The 22,915-nt window shown below is 60.8% G+C and overlaps 1 protein-coding gene and 1 non-coding gene across 2 annotated transcripts in view; one reads left to right on the forward strand and one right to left on the reverse strand.

Annotated features, from left to right (window-relative positions):
• Positions 1–128: 128 nt before the first annotated feature.
• Positions 129–201, reverse strand: TRNAK-CUU (transfer RNA lysine (anticodon CUU)). The gene has a single exon. It is a non-coding gene; the product is annotated as a tRNA-Lys (tRNA).
• Positions 202–2,091: 1,890 nt separating this feature from the next.
• ADAMTS7 (ADAM metallopeptidase with thrombospondin type 1 motif 7) overlaps positions 2,092–22,915 on the forward strand; it is a 38,278-nt gene continuing 17,454 nt past the window's right edge. Inside the window, exons 1-18 of the mRNA XM_077785817.1 lie at positions 2,092–2,266; positions 2,909–3,252; positions 4,061–4,232; positions 6,077–6,276; positions 7,577–7,660; positions 8,812–8,936; positions 9,917–10,066; positions 10,624–10,767; positions 13,981–14,125; positions 14,809–14,901; positions 15,419–15,564; positions 16,872–17,041; positions 17,230–17,363; positions 17,769–17,889; positions 18,159–18,403; positions 19,569–19,710; positions 21,380–21,506; positions 21,949–22,162. Of these exons, the coding sequence (XP_077641943.1) occupies positions 2,092–2,266; positions 2,909–3,252; positions 4,061–4,232; positions 6,077–6,276; positions 7,577–7,660; positions 8,812–8,936; positions 9,917–10,066; positions 10,624–10,767; positions 13,981–14,125; positions 14,809–14,901; positions 15,419–15,564; positions 16,872–17,041; positions 17,230–17,363; positions 17,769–17,889; positions 18,159–18,403; positions 19,569–19,710; positions 21,380–21,506; positions 21,949–22,162 (2,931 nt within the window). The remainder of the gene's footprint in view (positions 2,267–2,908; positions 3,253–4,060; positions 4,233–6,076; positions 6,277–7,576; positions 7,661–8,811; positions 8,937–9,916; positions 10,067–10,623; positions 10,768–13,980; positions 14,126–14,808; positions 14,902–15,418; positions 15,565–16,871; positions 17,042–17,229; positions 17,364–17,768; positions 17,890–18,158; positions 18,404–19,568; positions 19,711–21,379; positions 21,507–21,948; positions 22,163–22,915) is intronic.

Below are 22,915 nucleotides of genomic sequence, written 5' to 3' on the forward strand. Positions count from 1 at the left end.
GCCCGCCCGCTCCGCCCCGCCAGCCGGACCGCTGCCCAGAGCGCGGCTGCCCGCGCCGTGAGCAGCCGGATCGGGCCGGGGGGCGAAAAAATTAATGAAAACCGAGAAAAAACGGGAAAAACGCAATGCGCCCAACGTGGGGCTCGAACCCACGACCCTGGGATTAAGAGTCCCATGCTCTACCGACTGAGCTAGCCGGGCGCTACGCACACCCAGCGGCGGCAGCGGGTGTCGGCACCCGCAGTAAGGGCGTTCCCTGCTCCGGCCGCCAGAGGGCGCGCCCCCGGCTGATTGGCGGAGTTAGCATTATCGCCTAATTGGCGTAGTTAACATTATCGCCTAATTAAACTTTGTCCCAAACGTAATCCATCAGCGGAGGTGCGGCCGTCCCGGGGAAGCTGTGGGATGCCAGAGCTGCGAGCAGCCCCCGAGGGGGTAATTAACAGAGAGGAGTAATCCCGCGTGTTTGCTCCCGGTGCGCTTCAACACGAGAGAAAATAAAAGGAGGCAGCGACAGGCAGCCCCGGCAGAGGAAAGGGAGTACATGGCGGCATCAGCCAAAGACCGTTTTTTATTTCTGACCGAAAATTCGCTGAATTTTTGTGATTTTTTTAATCGCGGTCCTCACGGCCAGGCAAAAGATGCAAAGCGGCAAGGGAGCGCCAGGGGGCGCCATGGGCCACGCTGGCAACGCGCAAATAAACCCCGCCCCTAATGTGCATAACCACGCCCCTTAATTGACAAAACCCAACCCCTAATGTACATAACACAGCCCCTAATTTGCATAACCGCGCCCCTTAATTGACTAAGCACCACTTATGTGCATAACCCCGCCCCTTAATGTGCATAACCCCGCCCCTAATGCGAATAACCCGCCCCTAATGTGAATAACCCCGCCCCTAATACACAGAAACCCGCCCCTAATGTACATAACCCCGCCCCTAATGCGCATAAAGCCGCCCCTTAATGTGCATAACCACGCCTCTTAATTGGCAAAACCAGTCCCTAATGTGCATAACCCCGCCTTTTAATTGGTATAACCCCGCCCCGAATGTACATAGCCCCGCCCGTCCGGCGTGCATTGATGCCTTGAGAGGCTGCCTGGAACAAAACCGGGCAGAGTTAAAGGAATAAAGCAGGGATTTATTAAATCCCTTCACAGGGTACACCTTGGGCAGTACAAGAGCCTGAGCGTGGCTACACCCAAGTTGGATTCCAGGTCATGATTTTTCACACTTTTATAAGTTTTGGTCCATTTCCATATTGGGTTAATTGTCCAATTGCAGCTCCAGGTTGTGCGGTCCCATCCTGCCGGGTTGCTCTCCTCAATTTATTGTTTGCACTTTTTGGTGCTGAAGCTGCAGCGGTGTCCTTGGCTCTGGGCTGGAAAAGGATTGCTCTGTGTGACTGAGCTGTGAGGGAGCTGCTGACACTCTGTAGGAAGCTCCAAGCTACAGACTAAAGCAGTGCAGAATGCGGAAAATGGGAAAGCTGAAACTTAAGGCATCAATAGAACCCCGCCTCCTGATGTACATAACCCCGCCCCAATATGAATAACACCAAACACGAATATCCCCGCCCCGCGGAGCCCCCAGCCCGCCGCAGCCATGGCGGCCCCGGCCGCGCTGCGCCCGCTCCTGCCCCTCGTCCCCGTGGCCGCCGCGCTGGCGCTGGCCGCGGGCGGGGGCACCGCGGGGACAGGTCCGGGGCACGGCTCGGCGGGACCGCGGGAGGGGCGCGGGGGTCCGCGGGGACGGGGGCGGGATGGCCGCGGAGCGCCGGGGGTCCGCGGGATTGTCCGCGGGAACGAGCGCCGGGGGTCCTCGGGGATGAGCGGGGGGAGCCGCGGGATTGTCCGCGGGGATGAGCGCTGGGTGTCCGCGGGATTGTCCGCGGGGATGAGCGGGGGGAGCCGCGGGATTGTCCGCGGGAACGAGCGCCGGGGGTGCGCGGGGATGAGCGGGGGGAGCCGCGGGATTGTCCCCGGGGATGAGCGCTGGGTGTCCGCGGGATTGTCCGCGGGGACGAGCGGGTGGAGCCCCCGGTGTCCGCGGGGATGAGCGCTGGGTGTCCGCGGGATTGTCCGCGGGGATGAGCGGGTGGAGCCGCGGGATTGTCCGCGGGGATGAGCGGGTGGAGCCGCGAGTGTCCGTGGGATTGTCCGCGGGATTGTCCGCGGCAATGAGCGCCGGGTGTCTGCGGGATGCTCGCGGGGCGCTCGGCGGCGTCGAGCCGGACAGCCCGGTGCCCGGAGCCGGCAGCCGCGGTGCCCGGAGCCGGACAGCCCGGTGCCCTCCCGGGAGCCCCGGAGCCCTCCCGGCTGCCCCGGTGCCCTCCCGGGAGCCCCGGTGCCCTCCCGGCTGTCCGCGCTGAGCCCGCCCGGGGCGGCTCCGGAGCACTCAGTCTCCGCGGGCGCTTTGCTCCTAGAGACGGCGTGTCCCAACACCGCCTCAAAGCGTGGATTCCATTTTTCGGGAGATTTTCGTTGTTTGTTCGGTGCTTTTTTCTCCTTGCAGCTGGAGTTTAACAGCGGGAGTTAATAGGGGCAAGCCGGGGCCGGGCTCCGGAGCTGCCTGACTCCCCCTCGCCCAGCCGGCCCTAACCCGGACCTTAATGCTGTCCCCGGCAAAGCCCAGCGCTGGCCCCGGGGGCAGCAGGGGCAGGCGAAGTGCCTGCTGTCCCTGCAGTCCCTGATGTCCCTGCTCTCCCTAATGTCCCTGCTGTGATGTCCCTGCTCTCCTTGATGTCCCTGCTGTGATGTCCCTGCTCTCCCTGCTGTCCCTGCTCCGTGCCGTCCCAGCGGGCACATCCAGCTGGTGTCCCGGTCCCTGCCGCCGCCAGCGGGGGAAGGGGTGTGGGAGGAAAGGTGAAGAACCCTGCGGGTAACCCCGGCACCCCCTCTCCCCAGAGCCGCGCTCCGGCAGCGACATCGTCCATCCCATCAAGGTGGACGAGCGCGGATCCTTCCTGTCCTACGACTTGTCGCACCGGGCCCTTCAGCGGAGGTCTCCGGCCTCCAGGAGCAAGCTTCCCGCCTTCTACGAGCTGCAGTACAGAGGGCAGCCCCTGAAATTCAACCTGAGCCTCAACAGGCACCTCCTGGCCCCGGGCTTTGTCAGCGAGCGGCGTTTCGGGGGCATTGCCGGTGCCAAGATCCAGCCGCGCTCCTCCGACTCGTGCCACATGATCGGCGAGGTGCGGGGCCGGGCGCTGCAGGGCGGGCTGGCTGCCCTCAGCACCTGCGATGGCCTGGTGAGTACAGCCCCTCCCCACGGAGCCCTAGCCCCTCGGGGAACCCTTTGTCCCGCCAGGAGTGACACCAAAATTCCCCGCAGCAGAGCCAGCATCTCCTCGTGCAGGTCCGGTGCGGCCATGGACGAGCTGACTGTAAATTTCCCATGGATTGCAGTGGTTTGGGAGCTCTCCAGGGCTGGGTTTACTTGTTTGTGTCCGAATTCCTAAAAAGAGCAATTCTCTGCCTGCTGCTACGTGATGGGATTGTGAGCGAGGGGCTGGGAGCTGGAGGTGCTGTGACAGCACAGCTCGTGGGCAGCAGTGAAGCTGCTTGCTGTTTCCTCGGCTCCACCGTCGGTATTTCCTGAGGCAGCAGTGACCTGGAGAGTGGCATTTTGGGGGAAAGGGCTTAGAACCTCCTGTGGGTTTGCAGAAATGGCCCCACGTACCTGGTGCTGCAGTGCTCATGCTCGTGTCCCGCACTTTGGAGGGAGCACAACTCCATGGGATCCTCCATGGCTTCCCACTGCCAGAGGGCAGGAGTAAATGGGATATTCTGGACAATCCTTCCCTGTGAGGGTGGGGAGGGCCTGGGCTGGAATTCCCAGAGCAGCTGGGACTGCCCCTGGATCCCTGGCAGTTCCCAAGGCCAGGTTGGAACCGAGGACAGTGGGAGGTGTCCCTGCCATGGCAGGGGTGGCACTGGCTGGGCTTTAAGGTCCCTCTCCACCCCAACCATTGCACTGTGATCGCTCCCAGTGCCGGGTTCTTGGGGCTGAGCTGGGCTGCAGGTGGCCTCACGGGGCCCTTTGTGTCTCCCTGGCAGAAGGGCGTGTTCCAGCTCATGAACGAGGACTATTTCATCGAGCCCGTGTCCAGCAGCCCCCGCGAGGAGGGAGCAGCGCAGCCCCACAGGATCTACAAGCGCCAGGTGCCCAAGGCCAGGGCTGAGCAGGGCAGGAGAGCCCCGGCCCCGCGGGCGTCCTGCGGCGTGCCAGGTACTGTCCCTTGCTCTGTGTCACCCACGGGTGCTGCCCTCGGGCCTCTGGGCTCAGCTCCTGCTCCCAGCCCTGCTGCAGGCAGGGGGCTGATGTGGAGACTGAGCTTTTGCTTTCATTTCCACAAAAACTTTGGTTTTGAGCTGCCAGGGTTGGACTTTGGGAGTGGAACTCGGTGGCTGGCCCGGGAGTTCCCAGTGTGGGCAGAGTGCGTGTGGGTCCTTCCCTGTGCAGAGCAGATGGGTTGGATAAACTCCCAAACCCAGCATTTCCAGTGCTGAGGAATTCAGTGCATTCCCAGAAGCTGATGGGCACTTTGCTCCCTGATGAAGCTGCAGTGCATTATGTGCTGCATGTTTTCTGGAGCTCTCTGCTTTCACAGACTGGGGTTTGCTTCTGTAACAGGGTTATCTTCAGGCATTCTTCTGATAATCTAAATTAATTATTTAATCTGTGGTAATAATCTTAATGACTTCTTCTAGTCTTTGAAGTCTTGTTCTTGACTCGAGTCCATTCTGGACTTTGAAGTCTATTCTTGAAAATTAATTTCTCTGGGTATACCATGGCCTGTGTGTAATTCATGTGGATCTCCTCTGTAATCAGGGCTACAATGCTGTGCAAGCCCTGGAGGGGAATCCCAAAGGAGTCCCCAAGTCTGCAGGATTTCAGTGACTGCCTGCTCTCGCTGAGCTCTGCTGTTTGCTGTGCCCACGACAGGCAGGTGCTGCTGGTGTTGTTTAGCTCCTGTCCATGCCCAGGGCTGCCCGTGTGCACAGCTGGGTGGTGTTGGGCAGGGATCATCCGAGGGGAGACGTTCCAGGAGCCCCCCAGCTCTGCAGCAGCCTCACGTCCCGGCTGGGAGCTCAGCCAAGGCACAACGAGCTCCAGGGATGGAACTGCCTCAGTGGTATTAGCAATTCATCGGGAGGAGCTGGGATCCCTCGGGCTGGGGGCGAAACGCCCTTTCACAGCACAGCGCAGGAAATGTAGGAGCTCATTGTTAGGGAAGCGAGGCTGAGCCCCTCGAAGCCATGAAAGCGATTCCCACTGTGTGGGATGAGGTTTGTAAAGCCTTCACCCAGCTCGGGGCTGACCCTGACCTTGGCAGGAGCCCTGTGGCAGGAAAAGTCCCCGCTGCAGAATTCCCAGTGGCTGCTGTGCGTGAGGAGCGCTGAGCTCTCCCCCGCCTCCGCACTCCCAGCCAGCACTGCCGTTGTTTCCCTTGGGAAGGAGCAGAGTCCTCTCCTCTCCTCTCCTCTCCTCTCCTCTCCTCTCCTCTCCTCTCCTCTCCTCTCCTCTCCTCTCCTCTCCTCTCCTCTCCTCTCCTCTCCTCTCCTCTCCTCTCCTCTCCTCTCCTCTCCTCTCCTCTCCTCTCCAGTCCAGCTTTGGGGGCACAGAGTTCGTGGTGATGGGAATGGTCCCTTCCTGAAAAACACAGATTTGGGATGACCCCAAATCTTGAGCCACCGGGGTTGTTTCTCAAGCATCTCTGCAGTGTTGTCTACGAATTCCTGTGTCAGTACAAACACTAAGACTCGGCTTTGGGAGGCTCCCTGTTCCTTGAGGAATATTGCAAACCTTGTTCTGGTCAAAGAAATTCCTTCAAATGCTCTGTTTATTTATTTATTTATTTATTGTGCCCTGCTCACGTGCAGCAGGCTGAGCTCAGAGTCCTTTGGAACAGAGCACAGCAAAACAGAGCACATGGAGTTATTGAGTTGTGGCTCTAAGCAGGAGCCTTCTCCACATCAAAGGTGATTCCTTTGAATTAAAAAAGAAGATATTCAACTTGCAGGCATTTGATCAAGGAAAAAAACTCCTTTTTTCCCCCTGAAACCCCTCAGAGTCTCAGGAAAGCCTGGAGCGGTCTGAGAGGCGCAGGGAGCGGTGGGAGCAGAAGCAGGGCAGGAGGAGGAGGAGGATCAGGCAGCGCTCCATCAGCAGGGAGAAGTGGGTGGAGACGCTGGTGGTGGCAGACACCAAGATGGTGGAGTTCCACGGCAGTGCCAACATCGAGAAGTACGTGCTGACCGTCATGAACATGGTGAGTGCTGGGCCCTGCAGGGCTGGGCCACGGGGCCCTGGGGTGCTGCGGCTGGGGGGCACCCAGAGCTCATCCAGGTGTCCCCTAACATGGGCAGGGCACCCGGAGCTCATCCAGGTGTCCCCTGACACAGGCAGGGCACCCAGAGCTCATCCAGGTGTCCCTGGCACGGGCAGGGCACCCAGAGCTCATCCAGGTGTCCCTGACACAGGCAGGGCACCCGGAGCTCATCCAGGTGTCCCTGGCACGGGCAGGGCACCCAGAGCTCATCCAGGTGTCCCTGACACAGGCAGGGCACCCAGAGCTCATCCAGGTGTCCCCTGACACAGGCAGGGCACCCGGAGCTCATCCAGGTGTCCCCTAACATGGGCAGGGCACCCAGAGCTCATCCAGGTGTCCCTGACACAGGCAGGGCACCCGGAGCTCATCCAGGTGTCCCCTGACACAGGCAGGGCACCCGGAGCTCATCCAGGTGTCCCCTGGCATGGGAAGGGCACCCAGAGCTCATCCAGGTGTCCCCTGGCATGGGAAGGGCACCCGGAGCTCATCCAGGTGTCCCTGGCACGGGCAGGGCACCCGGAGCTCATCCAGGTGTCCCCTGACACAGGCAGGGCACCCGGAGCTCATCCAGGTGTCCCCTAACATGGGCAGGGCACCCAGAGCTCATCCAGGTGTCCCTGGCACGGGCAGGGCACCCGGAGCTCATCCAGGTGTCCCCTGGCATGGGAAGGGCACCCAGAGCTCATCCAGGGCCAGCTGCCATGGAGCCATGGGGACCGGGGCCGTGGCCTCCCCTGGAGATGCTGGGCAGGAGAGCTGAGGGAAGGACAGCCAGGCTCTGGGGGCGTCCCTGGCAATCTGGGGGCTGTGCTGGTGCCACGACACAAGCAGATAAAGAATAAAGAAGTGGCTCAGTCTGTCCCTCTGCTGCTGCGGGGGTGGCACCTCTCGACATTCCAGAGGAAAGCTTTGGTTGATGCCAGGAAAGGCTGGGATGGGGCAGAGCAGCCCAGGTAGCAGCCCTGGATTTCTGGGGGTGCTGGAGGCACCCGAGAGCTCCGAGCTCCTTGGAGGTGTTGGGCACAGGCAGTGAGAGCAGAGGGTTCCCCGGGCGCTCGTGGCCGAGTTGCAGCGCCTGCACAGATCACACCGAGCGTAAACGGATTCCAGGGCAGGCCTCGCTCCCGTGTCTGCTCCCGTCTCCCGTGTGGGAATTCCTGAGGTGCTGTCCCGGCCCCAGCAGCGTCCCTGCTGTCCTGGCCGCCCGTGTCCCCAGCCTGTCCCCCGTGTCCCACTGCAGGTGGCGGGGCTGTTCCACCACGCCAGCATCGGGAACCCCATCAACATCGCCATAGTGCGCCTGGTCCTGCTGGAGCGCGAGGAGGTGGGGCTGGGCTGGGCTGAACTGGGCTGGGCTGGGCCAGGCTGGGCTGAACTGGGCTGGGCTGGGCCAGGCTGGGCTGGGCTGAACTGGGCTGAACTGGGGTGGGCTGGGCTGAACTGGGCTGGGCTGGGCCAGGCTGGGCTGAACTGGGCTGGGCTGGGCTGGGCTGGGCTGAACTGGGCTGGGCTGAACTGGGCTGAACTGGGCTGGGCTGGGCTGGGCTGGGCTGAACTGGGCTGGGCTGAACTGGGCTGAACTGGGCGGGGCTGGGCTGAACTGGGCTGAGCTGGGCCAGGCTGGGCTGAACTGGACTGGGCTGAGCTGGGCTGGGCTGAACTGGGCTAGGCTGAACTGGGCTGGGCCGGGCTGAACTGGGCTGAACTGGGCTGAACTGGGCTGAACTGGGCTGAACTGGGCCAGGCTGGGCTGAGCTGGGCTGGGCTGAACTGAACTGAACTGGGCTGAGCCGGGCCAGGCTGGGCTGAACTGGGCTGAACTGGGCCAGGCTGGGCTGAACTGGGCTGGGCTGAACTGGGCTGAACTGGGCTGAACTGGGCCAGGCTGGGCTGAACTGGGCTAGGCTGAACTGGGCTGGGCCGGGCTGGGCTGAACTGGGCTGAACTGGGTCAGGCTGGGCTGAACTGGGCCAGGCTGAGCCGGGCCAGGCCAGGCTGGGCTCCCTCCTGGGCTGGCCCCGTGGCCTGGCCGAGCGGGTGTGGGAGAAATCCAGGTGCCCAATTCTGCAGAGCCTGGTTTTGGGGTGGTTTAGGGTGACACAGTGCCAGGGTGGGGGCACAGGGCTCTGGGTCACTGGGTGGTCGTGTCCAGGCTGCCCTGGTGGCTCTGGGGGGGCCTGAGGCCACTCGGGGTCTCCACAGCCACGTCCTTCTCTGTCAGCCAGCACACGGGGTTTTCCTGCAGCGGTCCTTAACCCCTGTTGCTGCATGATTTAATGTTTTGGTTGAACCACAGATGAAAAGAAAGCAGGAAAAGGGCTGTCTTCCCACCCAGCCTACAAGCTATAAACATGGAGCGATTCCATCTGGGTGGCAGTCACTCCCAATCCCATCCTGATGTGTCTGGGGTCAGGCCTCTCCCCTTCCCATCCCAAAATCCAAGCAGCTCCAGCAGATCTCCCTTTATGTTGGCAGGAGGACCTGAAGATCTCCCACCACGCAGACAACACCTTGAAGAGCTTCTGCAAGTGGCAGAAGAGCATCAACGTGAAGGGAGACTCGCACCCGCTGCACCACGACGTCGCCGTGCTGCTCACCAGGTGTGGAGCCCACCCACAGCTCTGGGCTAAAACCTCACCTGGCTGCAGGTGGGGCAGCCCGGGGAGCATCTCCTGGGAGCTGTTGAAGTCTCACTCTCCCTGCCTGGGGACCTGCATGTAAGATCTGTAACGTGAAGTCTGGGGATGTTTCCTGGTGGCTGGAACTGCTGTGGAAGGTGTCCCTGCCCATGGCAGGGGGTGGAATTAGATGATCTTTAGGATCCCTTCCAACCCAAAGCATTCCAGGAGTCTGTGATTCCATGGACTGGTCTCAGAGCTCAGGTTTAAACCTGGACACAGCTCCCAGCTGAGGTTTCCAAGCCAGGTTTTCACCGTGGCCCTGTTGCCAAGCCCCAGAAGGGCTGGATCCAGGAGCTGTACACAGGATTAACTCTCCTTTTTCCCTCAGAGGCTGGGCTTGGCAGAGGAGCCTCTGGGAAGCCCCTGACCTCCCACGGAGCTGGCAGGAATTCCTGCCTCTGGCCAAGTTTGTGTACCTTGCAGTCAAAGCCTGGTTTGAGCTGGATGTTGTGGTGGTTTGGGTGATGATTCACAACCCACAGCAGCTTTATCTTCCCCGGGAGGTTGCTTTGTAGCAGAAATGAGGCACTTCAGGCCTGGTGCTTCGGTGGAGCTGTTCTTCCTGGGTGGCTGGAGCTGGAAAACCACGGCACCTCTGGGATGCGCTTCCCCAAAACATTGCTTGATTATCCCCAGCATCAGCCTTATTTACACAAGGGAATAAACGCAGCCAGCCTGGCCAGCAGCTCCATTAATCAGGCTTAATAGTGAGCTGGGGATACCGGGAGAGGAGAGGGGAAAGGGAAGGTCAGAAATGTTTCCCCTGTGGAAGGATGTTGGATGTCTCTGCTCTCACTCCTGTTTGGCTGCTGTCCGTGTGCCGGGTCCTGCCGCCTTCCAACGCCCTCTCTGCTCTGTGTCTGTCTGTCTGTCCGTGTGTCCTCGTGCCCTCGGCCAAGGAAGGACATCTGTGCTGCCATGAACAGGCCCTGTGAGACCCTGGGGCTGTCCCACGTGGCCGGGATGTGCCAACCCCACCGCAGCTGCAACATCAACGAGGACACGGGGCTGCCCCTCGCCTTCACCGTGGCCCACGAGCTGGGACACAGGTACCACCCTCTTCCTCCTCCTCCCCTGTTCTCTGCGTGCACCCTGGGGCTGGAGAAGGCACGGGGGGGAAGTTGGGAGATGTTTCCCAGGCGGTTTCTCACGGGTTCAAACACTCCCTTGCTCCCTGAGGGTTTCATTCCAGAGTTAAGTTTTGGGTTGTCCCAGGTTTAATGAGAACCCATAATCCGAGGCAGTCTGGAGAAATTGCACTTGTGTATTGTCCTGGGGTGGTTTTGGAGCAGGGGCTGCCCATTGAGAAGTTTTAAAGGACAGCGACAGAATTTTGCTTGCCCCAGTTTCAGTTAAACTTCCACCAGATCACTCGAACAATGCAGCTCCCAATAGACACCCACGCGTGGGAAAACACCCACCAGCGTGATCTTGTGGAATATTCCTGAGTTTTCAGTGGGAAAGCTGCAGTGACAGCACGGGACAGGCTCAGGGCTGTCAGTAGCACGTCCCAGGGCAGGTCCCTGCTCCTGGGGCGGGGGCGGCGGCGGTGGTGGCTGTGGTGGTCGTGCCTCACCTCCCCTCCATGGGATGTGCTCTTACACAGTTTTGGGATTCAGCATGATGGAAGCAGCAATGACTGCGAGCCAGTTGGGAAAAGACCTTTCATCATGTCTCCACAGCTCCTGTATGACACGTCCCCTCTCACCTGGTCCCGCTGCAGCCGCGAGTACATCACACGCTTCCTCGAGTGAGTGCTTCCTCCTCTTCCTCCTCACTGCTGGGGCTGGGGGGTCAGGCCATGGGGGGCTCTTACCTCTGAGATATCTCTCTAAGAGCGTTGGGGGTCTTTGCCCAGAGCAGCTGTGGCTGCCCCATCCCTGGGAGTAGTGGGAGATGTCCCTGTCCATGGCACGGGGTGGATGAGATGGGCTTTGGGGTCCCTTCCCTTCCCATTCCACGATTCCATGGATCCTCCCTGTGCTGTGAAAGGGGGATGAGGAACTTCTGAGGGGGCACAGGGGCTGTGGTTGCACAGATAAAACCGGAGTGTTTTCCCTCAGTGCTCCCTGCAGGTTCTGCAGAATCTCTTCAATTCTCTCTGCCTGTCAGGGGCAAACCCGACCCAGCCAAATTCTTCCCTGCCTTTGTTTATTTTTAGCACCCGTGGCTGGTTTTTCAGCCTGTTGTTAGGAAGTTCCAAGGAAGCCAGCCCTGAGTTTGGTTTGTCAGCCAGTGGCTTGCACTGGAGGAACCTTTTCCCCCTTGCTGCAGGAAGGTTTGAAGGCAGTGAGGAGCAGCGAGGGGAGAGCTGGCCCAGGGGAAGCTGCCGGGGCCAGGCTCCGCTCCCAAATCCAGCCTGGGACATGTGGATTGGCCCCGTGCAGGGGAATTACTGCTGATTTATGGCTTTCAGAGGAACGGAGCTTTCCCGCATCCGCAGCGCTCTTGGCCCTCCGCTTTTAACCTTCACTTGGGGATGAAGAATTTCCTGCTTGTGATGAGCGCGGGCTGCTGCGAGCTGTGGTGGGGAGACAGAGCAGCTGGGAGCTCCTCTGCTGGGCTTGGCTCTCCTTGCTCCCCCAGAAGGAGCAGCTCTTCCTCGGGAGCGGCGCAGGGCCAGGCTGGCGTCGGTGACCGGCTGTGACACCCCGGGGCCGGGGCCAGCACGGGGCCAGCTCAGACAGGAGGGGTTGTAACGGGGTGCTGGCAGCAGGACAGGAGGGAGGGAGCCAGGGAACGGGGCCCTGCTGACCTGGGCTTGCTGGGCGTGCTTGGAACGGAGCTCACGTTCGGAAAAGCCGCGCTCTCGGAGGGTGATCGTTATTTTTTACACGAGGTAATGATTATTTCACAAGCACTGCTGAATGGTGGAGCGTCTGAAAGTGATTCCCGGCGGCAGCACGGCCCCAGCACTGCAGTCAGTGCCTTCAGTCAGGGTCTGCCTGGACACGAGGGGACACTAGGAGAGCTCCTGTCCCACTGGCAGCCTGTCCCCCAGGAAGGTGTCCCCTGGTCAGGCCAGTGTAGGGTGCTGGCACAGGGTGCCTGCTGATGCTCTGGTGCTGGAGGGACCCTTCAGTCTTTGCTCTGCATCAGACAACCAGATTTTCAGCCTCTTTCCACCGTGCTGGAGCTCTTCTTCCATCATCCTCCACTTGCCAGGGCCTGCTGACCGTGCCCTGCCCGTGCCACCCCTCTGCCAGCCCCACCAGCTCCGTGGCAGTGCAGCTGGTCCTCCCCAAGCTCCAAGATCTGCCTTTGTTTTTGTTGAATTCTGTCCTGGCTTCTTTGGACCTTTCCTCCAGTTCTCTGGGAGCCTTTGGAATTTTAATCCCGCTCTCAAATGTATCTGGAGATCCTCTCAGGCTGCTCACAGATGGGGATTTAATCACTGTTCCATCCACTCCATCCTCCAGCTTGTTAAGGAACGGGCTGGAACAGGCAGAGAAGCGCAGGCCCCTGCATCCCCTGTGGACTGGAATTTACTGCAGATCCCTAGAAGCCAGAGGGAAACTCAGGCCAATTTTTCCCTGCTTGGAGATGTGTTTCGGCCAATTGAACAGACCAGGAGAATGATTGTAAAATATTTAACAAAGAAATAGGTTCTGGAAAAGCTGGAAAGCTGAGGCAGATCCCAGTCACCCCCAGACTGGACAGAGACCCCTCTGTGGGCTGGGGCAGGGCAGCTCAGAGGAACAGGAGGCTGGGGACAGCATGGGGGGACCTGTGCTGGACCCAAACAGGCAGAGGGTGAAGAGTCCAGAGCAGCACGAGTGTCACACCTGGGGCTCATCCAGGATGAAGTGCTTGAGCCTGGACTTTTCCCATCAAGGACACCTTCTGTTTTTAAAGAAAACACTCCAGAATGGGATGAGCTGTAAGGCTCCTTCCAACCCAAACCATTCCAGGGCTCTGTGGAAACGTGTGGAGAGGTTCCATGCAGTGTGCATGTGTGCCTGACACAGGCTGCAGCAGGACCCTGTGTCCAGCTGCCCAACCCGTGCCCCATCCATCCCAGCTCAGCCCCACATCACCCACAGGGCTCCTGCCCTTCCCACTGGGCTGGGAGCAGCAGGATGCTCCTGCTGGTGGGAGTTTGGAAATCGAGATTTTTGAGCCCCTGGGCTGCTGAAAGCAACCCAATTCCTGGTTTTCCAATAGGGAAATAAAAGTATATGTCAGTGAGGATCTGCATGGGAGTTTAGGGAGTGTCTCCAGCCAAGGGAGCTGTCTGCAGGTGTCCCGTGTGGAGCTCAGTGGTGGCATGGGAAAGGCGGGGAGGGGGTGCTGGCCCTGCTGGCATCACCCCTGGCACTGCCAGCACCCCAGAGCAGCAGCAGCTCTCCTGCTTCCAGCCCTTTGGCTTAAAAAGGAATCTCACTGCACGTGAATTCCGAGCCCTTCGCAATCACAACAAACCCGAGTAATCCGAGCCGCCCCCAGAGCCTTGCCAGAGGCTCGGCCTTGCTGGAAAGGAGTTTGTTGGAACAACACCCGGGCTGAGCTGGGGACAATCCCGGGAGCGTTTGGGAAGTGCCGCAGCAAGAGCGGCTGGAGCAGAGCAGGCACCGCCCGTCCCTGCTGCCAGCCCTGCCCCAGAGCCATCTGTCCAGCCTGCTCTGAGCATGGCAGTGTCCGGCTGCTGGTCATCTCTGTTCCTCCAAAATTCCCTTATTCCTCTGGGCAGGTCTGCGGGGACGGCTCTGGAGCTCCACCGGGACATCCGTGGCTGTTGTCCCTTCTTTGTCCCTTCACCTTCCCCGTGTCCTGCCACGCCAGGGGGACGTGGGGGATCACTCTGGGGGGCTCCCACCCCAGAAGGGCACCCAGAGGTGCCACTGGAGCAGCTGCAGGGAGTGGGAAGTGCTGGTGGCTCATCCCGGGCGTGCACCAGCTGCTGCCCCTGGCACCTGCGGAGGTGTGGGACACCACGGTGACACCGCTGTGACCTCTCTTGCAGCCGGGGCTGGGGGCTGTGCCTGGATGACCCCCCGGCCCGGGAGCTGCTGGACTTTCCCCTGGTGCCCCCGGGCGTCCTGTACGACGTGGGCCACCAGTGCCGGCTGCAGTACGGCCCCCGCTCCACCTTCTGCGACGACATGGACGTAAGGACAGACACTGCCCACAGCGAGGGGCTCTGGGGGGTGTGCTGGGGCTGTGCCCACCCTGCCCGAGGGAGGGAACCCATCTGTGCCCCAGGGATGGTTCTGTGCCTCAGGGATGGATCTGATCTGTGCCCCAGGGATGGGTCTGTGCCCCAGGGATGGATCTGTGCCCCAGGGATGGGTCTGTGACCAAACGATAGATCTGATCTGTGCCCCAGGGATGGGTCTGTGCCCCAGGGATGGGTCTGTGCCCCAGGGATGGGTCTGTGACCAAAGGATAGATCTGATCTGTGCCTAAGGGATGGATCTGTGACCAAACGATAGATATGATCTGTGCCTAAGGGATGGATCTGTGCCCCAGGGATGGGTCTGTGACCAAAGGATAGATCTGTGCCCCAGGGATGGATCTGTGACCAAAGAATAGATCTGATCTGTGCCCCAGGGATGGATCTGTGACCAAAGAATAGATCTGATCTGTGCCCCAGGGATGGATCTGTGCCCCACAGAGGGATCTGTGACCAAAGGATAGATCTGGTCTGTGCCTGAGGGACAGATCTGATGTATGCCCCAGGGAGAGCTCTTTGCCCAAGGGATGGATCTCATCCATGCCCAAAGGATGGATCTGATCCGTGCCCCAGGAAGGGCTCTGTGCCAGCAGGAACTGTGTCCCTCTCTTCCCACAGAGTGTCTGCAGCACGCTGTGGTGCACGGTGGGGAACACGTGTCACTCCAAGCTGGACGCGGCTGTGGACGGCACGGCCTGCGGGGAGAGCAAGGTAACGGGGGCACCCCCCATGGCCTCGGGAACCCTGCTCCTGCACACACAGGGGCTCTGCAGGGGTGGGATGGGCAGAGGTGCCCATCCCACTGCCCTTGCTGTGCCCAAGCACCCAGCAGGGAGTGCCCTCAGGGAAGGTGACTCACCTGGGATCACTTGAATCACCTGGGAAGGTGAAACCCGCAGTTAATGGCAGGAGAGCACAAGGCTGGTTCTGCTGCCATGGTGGCTGCTCCTCCCTGGGATCTTTCCCACTGCTGGGGAGGCACCTCTGAGCCCCTCTGGGCTGACACTGGGCTGTGGATCCCCTTGCTGAGGGGTCTCCAAGGAGTTTTGGGCTTATTGCCTTCCTCAAGTCCTCAAACACCTCTGAGATTCCCGTGGCTTGAGGAGCTCCAGGCGGTGGCAGAGCCCAGCTGACCCCTCCATGCAAGCACAGCAGGGATGTCCACGGGACAGTCCGTGTGCTCAGTGCTCCCCACCCTTAGCCTGTTGTTCTCCTCCTGTCCCTGCAGTGGTGCTTCAACGGCGAGTGCGTTCCCGTGGGCTTCCGGCCCGAGCCCATCGACGGCGGCTGGAGCGCCTGGAGCTCCTGGGCCTCGTGCTCCCGCAGCTGTGGAGCAGGAGTGCAGAGTGCTGAGAGGCACTGCAGCCACCCCACGTAAGCCAGGCTGAGCCCGGGCTGCCCAGACCCCAGGAGGGACAGAACGCTGGGCTGGTTTGGGCTGGGAGGGACTGGTTCCACCCCCTGCCCTGGAGTGACTCAAACAAAGGGCAGAGCCTCCACAGGGATGTTAAACATACCCAGCGTCCTTTGGTGACAGAGCAGCAAACCAGGCATTCCTGGAGCCTGATTCAGAGCTGTTTTGAAAAACCCTGCTGCAGTTTATCACCCTGCTGCATTCCATCAGCCAGTGCTGGCTGGAAGTGTCCGGGCACTGCTGGAGGAGCTGCCATCTCCATCCTGGGATTTCTGCTGACCCATCTGCTCCCCAGATGTCCTCTTGGTCACAAATCCCTGTTGCACTGGATTCAGCCAAAACCCCCGGCTTGCCCTGGTGTCAGAGCAGCCTGGGATGGGGAGGAAAAGGGCTTTGTAGTGGTGTTCCAGGGGAGTTGCTTTTCCATGGCTTGGGGCATCCTGGCAGCCCCAGGAGTGAGCTCCTGACCCTCCCAGACGTGTTCTGCCCGTCCTCTTCCTCGGGTGAGTTTGGTACACGCTGCTGGGCTCTTGAGGGAAGAGCTCTGTCTGATCAGGACCTGGATTTATGTTTGACATAAACTCTGTGGCAGAGGTGCTGTGATGGTTTGTGGAGTGTTCCAAACACAGCTGTGGACAGGCAGGAGAGCAAACACTGGGAATTTCCCGGGCAGTTGTTTGCTTTGGCCACTGGAGGTAAATCTTCAGCTTTGCCCTTGGGATGAAGTGAGAAAATGTGTGCTGGGCATCCCCCCCTCACACGTCCATTCCTCAGGGCCAAGTGTGTAAACACAGCCCTAAAATAATCACTAGCTTCATTGCCTTCAGCAGAGTGTGCCCAGGAGAAGGAATTCTCGTGAGGTCATTGGGCCATGGGCCGTGGGCCACGGGCAGTGGGGTGACCAAAGGAAAAGGCAGCGTGGCAGCAGAGGGTGGCCGTGCTGTGAGGCTCTGCTGGCATCTGAGAAAAGCACTGTTGTGCTTCCCGAGTCTCTGTTGCTCTGAAAAGCCCAGTGTCAGCTTTGCCATTCCCTGGGGCGGTAGAGGAGCAGAGTCAGGAGCACTCCCTGGGTGGAATGGAGAGCAGCTCCTCCAGGGCAGCTGCAGGATGGGGCTTGGGGCAGCCTGGCCTGCGGAAGGTGTCCCTGCCCATGGCTGGGGTGGAACAGGGATGGACTTGAAGGTCCCTTCCGACCCAAAGCAGTCGCAGCTCTGTGACTCGGGGGTCTGTGCCCTCGCAGCCCCTGTGACTGGTGTTTCCTCCCCAGGCCCAAGTACGGGGGCCGGTACTGCCTGGGCGAGCGGAAGCGGTTCCGCATCTGCAACGTGCGGCGCTGCCCCGCGGACAAGCCCTCCTTCCGCCAGGTCCAGTGCAGCCACTTCAACGCCATGCTCTACAAAGGGAAGCTCTACAAGTGGACGCCAGTGCCCAACAGCAGTGAGTGATGGGCAGAGACCCCAACCCTGGAGAGGCTCGGGCACGGCCGCCGGTGTCCCAGCCTCGCCTCGCAGCCCGCTCGTGCCGTGTTCTGTGTTTTACCCTGGGCTGGCGGGGTTGATTTGTGCTTTGGGGGTTGATTTGTGCTTTGGGGGGCGGCCCCAGGCTGAGTCTGTGCCTGTTCCCAGTGAACCCCTGCGAGCTGCACTGCCGGCCCGAGCACGAGTACTTTGCGGAGAAGCTGCGGGACGCGGTGGTGGATGGGACGCCCTGCTACGACAGCGACGCCAGCCGCGACGTCTGCATCAACGGCATCTGCAAGGTGGGGCCGCGGGCACCCAGGGACACCCCGCGCCTGGGAAGCACCCAGGGGCAGCACCCACCCTTGGGTGCTCAGCGTCCCCGCCCTCTCATGCTGAGCTCGCTCCTTTTGCCATTCCCCACTTGGAGAGCGTTACTGGCTCCCGTGGGGTGAGTGGGACGGGCTGTGTCAGCCTCTGTGCTGGCCTCAGGGACCAGAGCACAGCCTAGGATAGATGCAACCTGGAGCAACCTTGGAGCACCCTGATCTCAGGGAAGGCGTCCCTGCCCATGGCAGGGGCTGGAACTGGATTGTCTTTAACGTCCCTTCCAAGCCACGCCACCCCAGGGTGCTGTGAATCCCTCGGGGGCGGTGCTGGCAGGGACTGGGAGACGCTGGCGTGGGGCTGACGGGGCTCCCTTGCAGAACGTGGGCTGTGACTACGAGATCGACTCGCACGCCGTGGAGGATCGCTGCGGGGTCTGCCACGGGGACGGCTCCACCTGCCACACCGTGCACAAGACCTTCGAGGACAGCGAGGGGCTGGGTAAGGGCACCTCCTGCTGTCCCCAGAGCACCCCGAGCCTGCTCCAGCACAGCTGGGCTGCTGCTGCTCCTTCTGAAGGGGAGTTTAATTCTAACTTGTCGATTTTTTGGGGAGAAGACAGCAGGGAGCTCAGGGCAGGGTAGGGCTTGGTGCCCACTGTTGCCTTACAGAGGTGCAAGGATTGGCACAGTGCTGGCACCAATCCAAGGACAAAAATCGTCTCAGACACCTCTGACTCCACCAAGACCAATGCTTGGTTCCGCTCCCAGGCTATGTGGACATTGGGATTATCCCCGTGGGAGCCCGGGAGATCCGGATTGAAGAAGTGGCCGAAGCCGGGAATTTCCTGGCGCTGCGGAGCGAGGACCCGGAGAAATATTTCCTGAACGGTGGCTGGACCATCCAGTGGAACGGGGACTACAGGGTGGCAGGGACCACCTTCACCTACAAGAGGACAGGGAACTGGGAGAACCTCACCTCTCCGGGGCCGACCGTGGAGCCCGTGTGGATCCAGGTAGGATGGATCCCGCCCTCCTTGTGGGGCTGAGCTGCCGTGGTCTCTCACGGCCCTTCCTGCATCCAGGGGATGGGCTCTGCCCCTCCTCGGGGTGTGTTTCTCTGGGAGCCAACGCTGGAGCAGCCAAGCACACCCTGCCAGCCCGGGGAGTGTTCCCAGCCCACACCACTCGCAGCTGAGCCTCATCCCCTTTGCAGCATTCCGCAGAATATTTACACAGGAGAGGGAGTGTGAGGAGAAAGAGCCGTTTCCTGAGGCCTTTCCCCTATCTTATCATGAGCAGGGAAAAAGCCCTGCTGCTTCTGCTGGGCTGGACAGTCAGGAGTGAGGGAGCTGCCAGCTCATGCAAAGCAGTTGGAGTCAATATCCTTGCGACCGTGAGGCCAAGCCTTCCTCTGCAGGAACCAGTGGGAACCGTCCCACACGTGATGGCACAGCTGGCACCAGGCTGAAATCCCCCGTGGTGCCAGCTGTGGTGGTGGCCACGGAGCTGCATCCCATGGAGCCCCAGGATGCTCCACCCTGGCAGCTGTGGCTCAGCCTCACGCACTCCCCATTTCATCCCTGCCTTTGCAGGAGCTGCCCCAGCAGCCACAGCCTCCTCCTGCCTGTCCTCCAGCAGCAGCTCGGGTGGGATGTGAGCAGCAGCCCGGGCCCGCTGCCACCAGGGCTGCTGGTAGTGGGAATGCTGGCGTGCTCGGCACCCACTAATCACTTTCTGGGATTCGTAACCTAATTAAAACCTGTGGACAGCAACGTTTCGATGTTCATGGAGAGGTTTTGGAAAGATGCCCTGGCTCCCGCCAAAGCTCCAAGAACAACAAAGCTTTGGCAATAATGGGGGTGCTTAGGCTAAGAAAAACAGGGATGAACTCCCGGCCCTCGTGAGCACGGGCGGCGCTTCCAGCAGGGCTTGTGTCAACCACAGGAGCAGCAGGAGCCCCTCTGGAGTGGGAGGATTTAGGAAATTCCACCCGTGGGCAGGGACACCTTCCACAAACCGGGTTACTCCAAATCCCATCCAGCTCTGTCGGGGAGCTGGGCACGGGGTCACGTCCTTCTGGCCCTCCTTCACCCTGAGCAGCCCCTGGTGCAATGCCACCCCCTGTCCCTGTGTCCCCCAGCTGCTGTTCACCCCCTCTGTGTGCCCTGTGTCCCCCAGCTGCTGTTCCAGGAGACCAACCCCGGGGTGAGGTACCAGTACACCATCCAGCGCCCGGCCGACAGCGAGAACGAGGTGGAGCAGCCCGAGTTCCTGTGGCGCTTCGGCTCCTGGACCACCTGCACGGCCACCTGCGGGACAGGTGAGTGCAGCCCCCGGGACACCCGCCCCGGGCAGTGGAGCCTTTGAAATTCCTGGGCCTTGGGTTTCACGAGGTCTTGGGGGAAGAAGAAAGGGCCATCTGCTGAGGTCAGGGCCGTGGTGCTCAGCAGGAACCCCAGCGCTTTATCAGCACTGTGCTCCCGGCTCGGTGTCCTGTTACCCGGCACGGGATGGAGACAAAGGAGCTTCAGAGAAATCAGGGAGTGTGGAAGATCTCCTGCCTGCCTGGGCCTCTCCACGGGGGGAGGATATCCAGGGTTTTATGGAGAGCACTGGGGTCCCACAGTGTCCGTGTGTGGACATTTGTTTCCCCCCTCCTGCCCCACTGCACCACTGGCTGGGTACCCCAGGGTCCCCAGGGCAGCTTTGGGGCAGCTGGTGCAGAGGGACATTTCTGGAACGCTGCCGGGGGAGGCTGGGAGCAGCACGCACTTCCTCGAGAGCAGCTGGCACTGGAAAAAAGGGGAATTCAAGGACACTTGTGCTTTCTAGGTAGCACAGAGTGCCAGCACATGGGCTTTGTTTAAAACCAGCTTTTCTTTGTGTGACTCGAGTGCTTGGCTTCCAGAACAGAAGGGAAACAGAGGAGTGAATCAGGCAGGAGTCGGGTGAGGGTGAGCAGCTGGAGGAGGGCTGAGCCCCTCTTCCTGATGTGAGATGAGATGTGGATTTGGGAGAGCTCGCAGTGAGCACTGCTGAGTCCCACGGCCCTGCAAGCTCCCAAGTGCTTGGCCAGAGCCCAGCCCAGCAGCTCCAGCAGGGCCGTGTCAGTGTGTGGTGGCAGCTGTCCATGCCACAGGTCGGGTACGTGCTGCAGGAGCGGCGACAGAAGCCGGAGCGAGGCAGTGTGCTGAGGTCACCCTGCAGCCCTGGGAGCACCCGGGGCCACGGGGCTTTGGGCAGTGATTTGTGCCTGAGCTGGGCTGGGCAGGGCTGCCCAAAGAGCCGAGAGCTGCCCCTTGGGGCAGCCCTGGCAGTGCCCACGGTGGCTGGCGGTGCTCCGGGCAGTGCTGCCATCCTGCCCAGCTGCCCCGGTGCCAGGGGCTCTGCCAGGGCATCTCAGCCTCAGCACAAGTGAACTTGCAGCTTCAAGTGGTGCTTTCATTTTCTCCCTGCTGGCCTGGTGGCTCAGGCTCACCAAGGGCCTCCTACTGTAAATGCAGGCGAACACAATGGGAAGAAATGCTGATGTCTGACTCAGTTCAGAAGGCTGAATGATTTCTTTATTATAACTATGGCTAAAATACATTAATATACTATATAAAAAGGAAGATACTGAAACTACATACCACTTTCTCTAACACAACTCGTGACCCTCTCTGAGAGCCCAGCCCCAGGTGGGTTGGATTGGCCATCAGCTCAAACAATCCTCACCAGAATCCAACCAAGCAATCACCCCAGGGAAACAATTCTCCAAACACATCCCACATGGGAAAAACAAGGAGCAGGAATATAAATTGTTTTCTCTTTCGTTTCATCTCTGTGCACCTCTATGAAAAATCCCAAGAGGGAGAGAAATGTGCTTGCCACAGCCTCCTGTCAGCTGCTGGGTTGGGTTTCCAAAGCCGCGCCGGTGCCCGCGTGGTGCCGGTGCCCCCCGGGTGCCTGTGGGTGCCCCGGGGGTGCCCTCAGTGCCCACCCACCCGCAGGGGTGCAGCGGCAGGTCGTGCACTGCGTGGAGAGGCTGGCGGGCCTGGTGGAGGAGCGGTTCTGCGACGCGCTCACGCGCCCCGACGACCAGCAGCGCCCCTGCAGCGAGGAGCCCTGCCCCGCCAGGTGCCAGCCGCCCTGCTTCCTCCCCTCCCTCGCCCTGGGGACGCGCCCCACGCCCTGGCTGGGCCCATGGCAGCATCCCTGGGGCTGCCTGATGGCCACGGGGCACTGCCCGCCCACAGGCAGAGCTTCACGGGGGTCCCATCCTGGCAGGATGCTCCTCTCTGCCTCTGTGCACACAACCCCGGCACAGCTCGGGAACTGCCCCATCCCTGACCCTCTGTGAGCTCCCAGACCTTGGGCTGACACATTTGGGGTCCTCCTTTCCCCATGGCCTCACGTGATGGGCAGCGGGATGGATCCTGGGGCACGGCTGCTTGCTCTGGCTGAGACCTTTCCCTTTCCCTTTCCCTTTCCCTTTCCCTTTCCCTTTCCCTTTCCCTTTCCCTTCCTCTTCCTCTCCCCTTTCCCTTCCCTTTCCCTTCTCTCCCCTCTCCCCACACAGGTGGTGGGTGGGTGAGTGGCAGAAGTGCTCGGCCTCGTGTGGCCGGGCGGGGCTGATGAAGAGGACGGTGCTGTGCATCCAGAGCGTGGGGCTGGACGAGCAGAGGGCCCTGCAGCCAGCAGACTGCCAGCACCTCGCCAAGCCGGATGCCACCGCGCCCTGCCACCCTGAGGTGCCCTGCCCCTCCCCGTGGGCTGTGGGCAACTGGTCTGAGGTGAGAGGGCACACAGGGGATGTGCCAGCGCCTTGCAGAGGGGTGGGAGCTGGGGACAGGGGTCCCCGGACACCTCAGCCTGCCCCAGAGCAGTGGGTGTGCTCCTGCTCCAGAAATCCATGGCTGTGTCCCCGTGGGCTCAGCGGCTCCCAGGGATGGGAGTTCCACTGCTTGGAGAGGTCTCAGGGTGAGGAAGGGGCACTGGGAAGTTTAACTCTGCCCCAGCTTCCAGGGATGGGAGTTCCACTGCTTGGAGAGGTCTCAGGGTGAGGAAGGGGTGTTGGGCAGTTTAACTCTGCCCCAGCTCCCAGGGATGGGAGTTCCACTGCTTGGAGAGGTCTCAGGGTGAGGAAGGGGCACTGGGCAGTTTAACTCTGCCCCAGCTCCCAGGGATGGGAATTCCCTTGCTTGGAGAGGTCTCAGGGTGAGGAAGGAGGGTTGGGCAGTTTAACTCTGCCCCAGCTCCCAGGGATGGGAATTCCCTTGCTTGGAGAGGTCTCAGGGTGAGGAAGGGGTGTTGGGCAGTTTAACTCTGCCCCAGGTCCCAGGGATGGGAATTCCCTTGCTTGGAGAGGTCTCAGGGTGAGGAAGGAGGGTTGGGCAGTTTAACTCTGCCCCAGCTCCCAGGGATGGGAATTCCCTTGCTTGGAGAGGTCTCAGGGTGAGGAAGGGGCACTGGGCAGTTTAACTCTGCCCCAGCCCTGGGCTTTGCAGCTCCCTCACCCAGGGTGAGTGCCACGCTCCATGCTTGGC

The sequence above is a fragment of the Lonchura striata genome, chromosome 11 (assembly GCF_046129695.1).
Source record: "Lonchura striata isolate bLonStr1 chromosome 11, bLonStr1.mat, whole genome shotgun sequence".
Lineage (NCBI taxonomy): Eukaryota > Metazoa > Chordata > Aves > Passeriformes > Estrildidae > Lonchura > Lonchura striata.